General features: G+C 40.2%; 1 protein-coding gene across 1 annotated transcript; it reads left to right on the forward strand.

The window, feature by feature from the left end:
• Positions 1 to 991: 991 nt before the first annotated feature.
• On the forward strand, positions 992 to 2,068 carry LOC126876899 (uncharacterized). The gene is made up of 2 exons (XM_050639724.1): positions 992 to 1,044; positions 1,594 to 2,068. The coding sequence occupies exons 1-2, from the start codon at positions 1,039 to 1,041 to the stop codon at positions 1,963 to 1,965; spliced, it is 378 nt and encodes a 125-aa protein (XP_050495681.1). The 5' UTR covers positions 992 to 1,038; the 3' UTR covers positions 1,966 to 2,068.
• The last annotated feature ends 9,050 nt before the right edge of the window (positions 2,069 to 11,118 follow it).

Consider the following 11,118-nt stretch of genomic DNA (forward strand, 5'->3'; position numbering starts at 1 on the left):
CCGCGCCAGAGGCTGTCCCGCCTCTGCTCCCAAGTGCTCCCTGTGCGAGTCGCTCGGGACGCCCGCCAATCACAGGATGGGCGGTGCGGAATGTCCCCCCCCCCCTCGAAAGTCAAGAGGAGGAGATCAATCCGCGAGCCAGCAGCTGCGGAAAGGACACCAGGGAGAACCGCCAAAGCAGCAGCGGCAGATGGTCGGGAGGAGGCCATAGAGGTGACCGAGTAGTTCAAGCGCCTCCTCCAATGCAATCTCTGTAGGTCGAGAAGGGCGCAAGATCTGCTCTTCCAGACCATACGGGAGTGGAGTAATGGTGGTAGCGGTATACGACTCCCCCAACATCGACCTGGCTGCGTACAGGGACTTCCTGGAACGGGTCGGCGAGTGCGTCGGGAGATGCCTCCCCCGCAAGGTACTCGTCCTCTGGGACTTCAATGCCCACTTGATGCAATGGGGAAATCCCAGGACCAACTCTCGGGGACGGACGCTTACCGATTGGGCAGCGGGTCTCGGGCTCCTGCTGGCAAACAGGGGCTCGGCGAGCACCTGCGTGGCGTGGAGAGGATTGTATTCGCCGTAGAGTTTATACTAGCGGGTAAGAATTGTTATTGAGTATTACTGGATGTGATGTAGCACTCGCATTGCGCGACAACGTGAGATACAAGAAATACGCGATTTTCTTTAATATCGAGACGCGCACGTGGATAGATTTGACGCCATTATTGTAATGGTAGTGGCAGGACGTACGCGTGGTGCCGAACGATGCGCAGGCGAGGTGGTTTGTCGCGTCGATGTGTGGCGTCGCCACCTTACGGGCAGCACACTAGGGTATGTACGGCCGGCTCGACTTAAGTTCCTATTACGAAGAAATAAAGTCGGGTCGACCAGAGTTCTAGTTATATATCGTTTATTTTATTTATTTTATTTATTTCGCCACTCGAGTCAAACTTCCTTGGTGAATAAATAAGAATAAATAAGTATGACGGGTGCTGCGTACGTGGAGGCTTTATTTGAGTTACGCGGCGTCGTGTGGGTTGGGGAATGCAGGTATATGCGTTTCTTATTTATATTATTTATTTACTTTACTCGTTTATTTATTTATTTATTTATTTAACTATTGGTTGATTATTTATGTATTATTTGTTTTGATATTATTTATTTATTTACTTATTTATTATTAATATTTATTATTAGTTATGTTGGTTTATTTATTATTTAGTTATTTAGTTATTATTCATTTATTTATTTATTTAGTTAGCTGGTTGTTTATTTATTTATTACTATATTATCTATTTATACATGCGGTGATCTGCGTATGTATCATCAGGCCTCTTATTGAAGCGCAGGCGTTAGCTTGATATATTTAGTTTATTTTAGCGTTATATAAATTTAGCTTGATAGATTTAGTTTATTGTAGCTGTGTAGAAATTTCCAAGATAATATTTAATTATGAGGATATAACTATGTTTTGCTCTTAGATACTTATTTATTTATTTATTCGTTATATATTTTTTATTTCTATTATACTGGCTTTTTGTTGACGACTTGGCGAGTTCTTTCGGTTATGATTGGATACATTCGAACGGTTTTGGCTAGGAGGTGGAACCCCAGGCACCCCCTTGTACAGTAACAGCGACTGGCGCAAAGGCGAATAGCAAGAGGTTGGCGGTTAGTATTGAAAACCCAAGGATAGTGTCGGACATCAGAATAAGTGACAACGTCACCATATCGGTTGCACCGAAGACTAGGGGAGACGAGGAAGGTGATCCCTTTAAGCCTAGTAGGAAAATTCAGAGGAGTCCCACGATTGGTGGTAGGCCCGATATTGAAGTAGCAGAAGAATCGGTGGTGTACCGAAACTGGATTGAAATTAGCTCAAGACAAGACGGAGGTGATTCTACTTACCGGAAATCGTATCACAAGGTCAAGGACGTCAATATGGGCAAGTACCTGTTGATGACTAAATAGAAGGTTAGGTATCTTGGGGTGCAATAGGACAATAATAGAAAATTCTCATTACATCTAGGAAAGGTGTGTGTCATGGTTGATACCCTAATAGGAGCGATTAGGATGTCGTGTAAAATTAAGGTAAAAATAAGGAACTTGTTAATTTCCGAAAAGGAGATTGTTCTTTTTATTTTTTACTCAATTTATACAATTTTTTCGGTTCGCGATGATACACTTTCGATACTTGGATTAGTTAAGAATTTTTTTATTAGACTGACTGAATGATTTTGAAGGGAGCATTTATATTCTTCCAATCGTTGGAGTGGGAGAAGGTTTTGTTTATACTTAGTGTAAAATTCGGAGAACGGCTGAAGTGATCGAATGCCACTCAGGCGGCTGAGAACGGGTGCTGACCGGACGGTCACACGCGATAAAGCGTTCGGAATTTCGGTTTGTTATATACAGTTGCTCGAATTTCGTCTGTGACATTCCCCCCTTCTTAGATTGAACTTGATCCCTCAAGTTTTCTTCAGAAGACTTTTGTGGAATCGTACTTGACGTGGCTTGAAAATTACAGCTGATTCCTCCTCTTCATCTGAGTGGTATGTGTTGGTTGGAATATAGATGTTGGGTGTTGAGCCCAGGGTGAGTGGTACTGGTGGGGCTGTCGCATTGTGGCTGTTGATTACAGTTTCATTTCGGCAGCAAAATAAATTGATACATTATTTGTTCGGTATACATTTCCTGATGCATTTGAATACCCCTATTTTGTTTAATCCATATATACCTAGTATGCCTAATGCTATGTACCCTAATATCTGGAGCGTGGTTAGTCCCCAATACTGTATATTTTTAATTCTGTGTTCGAAATTAAGAGTTTCTATCTCGTCGCCTATTTTATCGATCGTTGTTTTATAGCCTTGTAAATTATCTATTATTTTCGGTGCTCGCTGGAGTTTATCTAATAGATGAGTGAAACTATCGTTTGTTTTGAGCGCTAGGGTTTTTGTTTTGATTTCGTATATGACTTCGTTTTTTGTTTCGCCTATACGCATGTGTTCGTCTTTGTACAATAAATCGCAAGAAGTGTTAGCTCTTATGATGGAAGGCTTGTCAAGTTTTTGTAAGGTATGTTTCGTTTGGCAAATTGTGTCTATTTCTATCGGATTTGCTGGTATCGCAATGTAACAGTTGCTAGTTTTGAGCGGTATAAAGCTAATGTCTTCAATCTTAAGTACAGTTATTTGACAATGTTCAATGTGTGGTTTGAAATTTATTATTTCGCTGCGACAATCGGTTCTTGAATTTCTGTCATGGATTGGTAGTGTTTGTTTGCATATAGTGGTTCCGGCTCGATTCTTACAAAGTTTGTTGAAATACTCGATATCAGCGTTTATAAATGAAAGACCTGAAGTTAAATACATCTGATGTTCGACTACTGGAGCCAAAAATACTCCATTTCTTTTACTCGGCATAGGATATACTTGTAATATGTTCCATTCTGTGTTAGAGACTAAAGGTACTATGATTTTGAAAAATATTTTGTCATCTATTGTGAAGATTTTAAGATCACCGATGTCGAGTATGAATTGAAAATGTTCGGTTTTGGCAGAAATCGCGGTGTTGTACATCTGGCTACCTATTTCCTTGGCGTAATTTTCTATGAATTCATTGGGGTCAAGTATTTGTGGACTAATTATTCCTTGTTTGCCTAATATCATGACGTTAACTATTTCATCTAATTGGAAGTGTAAAGTTTGCATCGCGGTGTCGACTTTCATGATCATCTTAAGCATAGATCTATCGATATTTGCCTGCTGTTGTAATTTTAATATATCACTATATGATCTCTCTAAGTGGTTTAGATTTTCTGAGTTTACAATTTTTCTAATAAGTGCTGTTTAATTAGCTATTATGGTCTTGATTTTATTATTATCATCGAATAGTTTGTCCATATTTTTGTTTATGAGCGTAAGATCATCATCGTCGAGAGTCCCGAACAGACTTTTCGATACGGAACCTATGATGTTAAGCAGACCTCGTGTGCTCCGGATATGTGTTAACGCTTTCAAGTGTTTTGCGAGTTGTTTTAAGTTATTGATGCGATTTTGTAATCCGCCTAACTCTTCGACGTATTGTTTGCTGATTGCACGTGAGTCTATTGTTAATTTATATGATTCTATTGCGCTTATCTGTTCGTATATGTCGCTAGTGTCTAATCCTACTATTACATTGGCAGTGTCGCTGTATAAATATCCTTTTCCTATGTTTTCTACGAATACAGAGTTTCCTTCTAATGGTGTAATATTTATTTGCGCGGATACTATTCCGGCAAAGAGGAGCGTCGACCTGGAAAGTAAGGTTTTAAACGATTACCGTGTATCTTTTTGTCTTGAATCAGATAGTATGGAGTACATACCTTATCAATCGTGTACGGTCCTAACCATTCCACATCAAGTTTATGCCTTTTATGATCGTTATGTATTAAAACGGAGTCTCCTTCTTTGAAAACTGATTGAGGTTTTATAATTTTACGTTTTTGATCGCGCTGATATCGCTGTTTACATTTGATCAATGTTTCGCGAGCGTGTCGGAGTCTAGAGTCCCATTCCTTTTTGCGGAACGTGACTTCGTCTGCGTATGTGCGTTGGGGATTCTTGGATATTGTGGAGGGAAGATTGGCTTGGTGTCCGAATGTGAGTTCGAATGGCGTGTAACCAGTAGAGTCGTGTATCATTGTGTTATATGCAAGGCATACAAAGTTAAGTTGATCGTCCCATTCTTCATCCGAATTTCGCTGTATCGATTTTAACATGTCTGTTATTACTGCGTGTGTCCGTTCTAACGATCCGTTACTTTGTGGGTGGAAGGATGTCGTTTTGATATGTTTGATTTTGAACGCGTCTTCGTACTGTTGCATTAAACTAGATATAAAATTCTGTCCGCGGTCAGTTAATATCTTTTTTGGAGCGGAAAAGATGTAAATGTAATGATTCAAGAGTGCGTTCCAAATTGTTTCCGTTTGCTGAGTTTTTAGTGGTACGAGTATTAAGTATTTTGTCAATTCGTCATGTATGGATAGAATGTACTGATTGCCTTTTTTCGTCTTTTTCAGTGGGCCTAATAAGTCCATAGCAATTTTATCGTTTGGTTCGAGGGGTGTGTCGGTGATACAAGGTTCTTCGCGCGGTCTGATACGTGTAGTTTTAGATGTTTGGCAGGTGTCGCATGATTCTATATGTTGTTGTATGCGTTTCATCAAATCTGGTACTCTGTGCCGTTCACGAATGCGGTCGTATGTCTTTTGTATATCGGGGTGTCCTACTAAATCGTGATTTTCTTTCAATAATTCGTCTATTTCTTCGTCGCTATATGTTTGAATTGGTTCCCATGCAAAATTTAATTCTTTTACAGTGTCGTTCAGGAATAATAAAATTTGTTTGATCGCGTTCTTTTCGGTCTCTGTGAAACTGTCGTCGCCTATACCTATCTTTTCGTTTATATGAATAATTTCGTTTAATTTAGTTAACCATTCGATTCTGTCGTAATTTCCTAGCTCTGTTTTGGATAATTGATAGAAAGATTTACGGTTCGGAGTCATTTTGAGAATTTTGGGTAACGCGTCGGTAGATTTTTCCCGATCGTGATATTTTTTATCGAGTTCTATGTTCAAATTTTCGCGTCGTCTGGTCAGAACATGTATTCTAGATAGTGCGTCGGCTGCAGTATTATCTTTTCCTTTCGTGTATTCTATGTCGTATTCGTATTCTTCTAGTTTTAGTCGCCATCTCGTCAAGCGTGATGAGGGGTCTTTGCAATTCTGTAACCATTTTAGTGCTTGGTGATCGGTTCGGATGAGGAATTTCCGTCCTAACAGATATTGTCGGAGGCGTTTCACGGCCCATACTATTACTAAAAGTTCTTTTTCTGTAGTGGAATAATTTCGTTCCGGTGGGTTTAGAGTTCGCGAGATATAACAACATGTATGTCCGTCCTGTGATAAGATTGCACCTATACCTTCGTTACTGGCGTCAGTCGTTAATGTGAATGGTTTCGCAAAGTCTGGGAATTTTAGTACGGGTGATGAACAGAGTTTGTCTTTTAATGTCTGGAATGCTTCCTGGGTTTTATCTGTCCAATGAAATGATGTCTCCTTTCTTGTAAGTTCGGTCAATGGTTTCGCGATGTTAGAAATGTTTCTTATGAACTTACGGTAATAACCTGCTAGTCCTAAGAACGATTTGATGTCTGTGGGATTACGTGGCTGTTTGAAATTGCTAACGGCTTCTAATTTTTTGGGATTTGGCTTTACACCTTCGGCGGTTACTATATGTCCAAGATATTCTAATTCTGGTTTGAGAAATTCGCATTTGTCCGGCTGTATTTTGAGTCCGAGTTCGCGTAGGCATTGCAATACTATCGCGAGGTTGCTATTGTGCTCTTCAATCGACTGTCCGAATATTATAATGTCGTCTAAATATACGAAGCGATGTTTATTTATGAGTCCTCTTAGCGCGGTATCCATCATGCGTTGAAATGTTGCAGGTGCATTCTTTAAACCGAATGGCATCCTATTGTAATGATAGTGTCCTTGTGGTGTGGAGAATGCTGCGTACTTTTTAGAGTCTATGTCCATTGGGATTTGGTGGAATCCGGAGGATAAATCGAGGGCTGAGAAGAATTTTGCGTTGCCTAGTTGGGATAGTATGTCGTCTATGTCAGGTAATGGATATGCGTCCTGGTCAGTTAGTTCGTTTATTTTTCTGAAGTCTATTGCAATTCGCCATTTCTGTTTCCCTGAGGCGTCTGCCTTTTTTGGTACTACCCAGACTGGTAAATTGTAAGGAGAATCAGATGGTTCTATAATGTTCTTTTGTAGCATTTCGTCCATTTGTCGTTTGATTTCTTCTTTATGGCATTCAGGCGGTCGGTAAGATTTTGTGTTAATGATTTTATTTTCTTTTAACGTTATTGTGTGTTTAGCAAGGTTAGTGCATGGTAATAAGTCGGTCTCTAGATTGAATACGTCGAGGTAGAACAGCAATATCTTTTCGATTGGTTCACGGAGGGTTTTCTCTATGTGCGAAAGTCTAACTATATCTTTAAACGTGGAGACTTGATCGTACGTATTTGAATTTTCGATAAAATTAGTCATTTTGGCTGGGCACTCACCACAATTGATAAAGCATATCGTTGTCGGTTTTCCTTCCAGGTAGACTGTTTTTGACACTGCTTGTTTTGGAGGTACGTCGTTTTCCTGTTGCAATAAAAGTATATTATTGTCAAGTTTTAATTGTTGATTCGAGAGTTCAAATTTGAATTTAGATAGGGCTGGCAAACCGAGTATGCCGTCTTCTATAATTGGAAAGTTGTCTTCTACCACAAAAAATTCTAGAGTTTTGCCAAATAGTTTTATCAAAGCGTGTTCGTTGGTTTCAAATTTAGAGTGTCCCATCGAGAATTTCCGTTCTTTTGTTATTCTTGGTCGTAATACGCATCTTCGCTTGAGTATATTAATTCCTGCTCCGCTGTCAATGAGGAATTTATGTCGCTGTCCGTCGGATCGTAAAAGTACTGTGGGTAGTCTTCCCGTTGTGGCGTTAATTCGTAGGTCTGGTCTGTTGGTTTCTCTATTTCTTCCTTGTGTGTCTCGAGATTGTGGACTGCTGGTGGTCTCGGAAATTGGCTGGGTGTTCGAAAATTTTTACATTGACTGGAGACATGTCCGATCTGGTTGCATTTGAAGCATTTTAATTGTGTCCTTTGGGCAAGTGGTATTTGTTCGGTTTGTCGGAAGCTTCTTGGCATTGGATTGGGTGTTGGAGTTGGTTTTTTAGTGATCGGATTAGGATTATTGGTTGTTAGTCGTTGCTGCTCAGGGAGTCGTAATCGTTCTATTGGTTTTGGTCGTCGATTTCGATCTTCCCCGAAGAATCGCTCGATGTCGGTGGCTTTCTTTTCGGCTTCAAGGATATTGTATGGTGGATTGGCGAGTAGTAATTGTCCTATTTCGCCTTTCAGGTCTCGGATAAAATCGATCACGGAGTCTTTTAAAATCCTGTCGTTCATAGCTCGTCTAGTAATTTCGTCACGGTATTCGTTCGTTATACTGTATTGTAACTTATTGAGTGCTCTGCGGAACCTGATGATATAACTTTGCACACTTTCGTCGTGACGCTGTCTCGTTTCGCGTAGCTGGTCTTGATGTTCTCTAACAGAGTCTTGGGTGGCTACGTTTCGTCTTAGGGCATCGTACAGGTGTCCGTATTCGTATATCGGTATATTGCAGATGGCCATTGCGGCTTTACCCGCGATTTTCCCGATTTTGATCGTTTTTAATAATAGCGTGGGTTCGCTACACATGGCTCGTAATTCGCGTACTTCGCGTATGAATTCTTCGACTCCGATATTGTCTTCACCGTTTAATTGCGGAATACATACTATCGCGTCTTTGGTCCGTAAGCTCGGAGAGGCGAATTGCGGTGGACGGTCTTCGTAAGAGGGATGGTTGCCTTCTTCTGTTCGAATTGGAACGCATGGTGGGGAAGTTCTATCTCTCGCGGCAACAGATTCGTCCATAGTAATAAGGGAGCCTAGTTCTGTAGTAGCGTCGCGTCCTATTTTTATTTTAGAGATATTTTTGCCTAATAGTTCTATTTCCGCTGCACGCTTCTTATTTTCACTGTCGGCCGTCCGTTGTGTCTCTTCTACACGTTGCGCAAGAATTTCAATTTGTTTTTGTATCACGTCGAGTATGGCACGAATCGAATTGTCCGTACCTCCGTTTGTAGAAACGGTTTCAATAGTTTCGACTTTGTCTTTTCGTGATGTGGGCATGATTCTAATTGAGCTTATTGAGTCTGAACTACTGTTGCTATTTGGACTCGAAGCGCTTGAGAAACTGGGTTTTCTCACACGGTATCGTGAAAATGAATCCAGATTTTCAGCTTACCGTAGTAGCTATGACCGTTGAGGAGTCTCAGGGATGTTTCCTCTCTGGTTGGTTCTAGATTCCGAATCTTATTCGTAGGGTTGCTCTGCGCTGACCGTAGTCCTCTCGTCTAGTTTCATCGTAGTGGAACGTTGAAAGTTGCTGCAGGCCTTCGTAGTAGCAAAGATTCGCACTGGGTCCGTTGATCCTTCGATCTTCAATGATGCGCGTACGCCGAAATCGTAATTTCGTTTGCACTGAAGTGAATAGATCCTGGCACGGATCGCCAAAAATGTCGTGTAAAATTAAGGTAAAAATAAGGAACTTGTTAATTTCCGAAAAGGAGATTAAGTTCTTTTTATTTTTTACTCAATTTATACAATTTTTTCGGTTCGCGATGATACACTTTCGATACTTGGATTAGTTAAGAATTTTTTTATTAGACTGACTGAATGATTTTGAAGGGAGCATTTATATTCTTCCAATCGTTGGAGTGGGAGAAGGTTTTGTTTATACTTAGTGTAAAATTCGGAGAACGGCTGAAGTGATCGAATGCCACTCAGGCGGCTGAGAACGGGTGCTGACCGGACGGTCACACGCGATAAAGCGTTCGGAATTTCGGTTTGTTATATACAGTTGCTCGAATTTCGTCTGTGACAAGGACATCGTTGCCGAACGTCAATGGGCCCACCGACTCAGTTAGGAAACTATTACGGAGTGCGGGAGTCGGTGGTGCTTTATGCCACACCGATATGTGTCAAAGCCCTAGCAATACGGAAAAACAATAACATTCCGAAGATGTCGATAGTGATCGAATAAAAGATGAAGGGAAGATTAGCTCTATTGCAGAGAAGATAATTGGACCAGAAAGCTGATTGACGACGCCTGCATTTTTAATAGAGAACGATTAGGAAAGAGACACACCCAAGATGCTGGGATTGTGATGTCGAAGGTGAAGATGCAGAGCATGCGTTGTTCAATTGCCCCAGATGGGACAATGGAAGTACATTGTTGGATAATTACGTAGGCGAAATACTGGCAACCAATAACGTAATCGACGTGGTCGTCAATAGCGAGGAGAACTGGGCTAGATTCCAAGGGCTTTGCCGAAAGAAAATGATAGCTCAATCAGATAGACAAGATAAGGAGAGGAACATGGAGAGAAGAAGGAGAGGATTAACTAGAAGAAGATCATAATAAGATGAGAGGTACACTCAGTAAGAAGACCAACCCTGAAGTAATGCCGAGAGGTGGTTCCAGGGTTGGTTCTTGTACCGACAGAGGAGAGAGACAGAGGAGGGGTTTTTTGGTGGGTAGAGGTGCTATCATCTTGCCAAGTCCCGCATAATCCAGGCGCGCGCTAACGTACCTAGTTATGCGTAACTGCATTCTCCTCTCCTCTCAAAACAAAAAAATGTGCAAAATAGGAAGGAGTATGGATATGAATTTTTAAATTACCATCTGTCAATAAATATCCACAATTAGTAAATTTAGGTTTAAGATTATATTATATTTGGGTTAATATATAAATGCGAATGATCTTTTACTATGAAATGCATAAAATAAAAGTAGATATCAATTGGTGCCACCAGATGACTTGTTATTTTGCGTGTTAAGTAAATATACCACAAAATTTCAGTTGATATAATAACCGTCACTTGTTGATAAAATATCGTTGATGTTTGGATAAGGTATGTATTTCTGTTTGTTTTAAAATAAAAACAACAGGTTGTAATAGACGTACGATTATAAATTGTAACGTATCGCTATTAAAAATCATTTTTGTTCTTCTGGAAGATTAGGGAAGAATACTATTCTGTGTTTGTATTCAAGTAATGACAACGAGAGAGTGAGTGAAGCGTAAAGCATTAGAAAGCGTAGGCGAGAATTTATCTTCAGGTAACATTAGTGATGTATGCCTGAAAAAGGCAAACGCGTGTAGAATCTGTGGTTTCAGTTTAATGTTTATACCGATGCAGTTATCTCTTCCTGGCAGACGAATAGTGTTTTTCTAACGCCATATTACGTTTCACCTTCTCTGAGTAGAAATTCGTGATACTCGCAAGTTTAATATTTCAAGTCCTGGCATAATCATTCATTGATTCGGTGTAATTAATACTTGGTTAGGTACATGTCGAAATTTGTTTGATTCATTAAGAATTAAAGTAGCGAAAAAATGATTTTGACGGGAACTGTGTTCTTCTATACGAAAAAATGTCAATAAAGAGATATTTTAGTTTCCA

This window comes from Bombus huntii, unplaced genomic scaffold (assembly GCF_024542735.1).
Source record: "Bombus huntii isolate Logan2020A unplaced genomic scaffold, iyBomHunt1.1 ctg00000102.1, whole genome shotgun sequence".
Lineage (NCBI taxonomy): Eukaryota > Metazoa > Arthropoda > Insecta > Hymenoptera > Apidae > Bombus > Bombus huntii.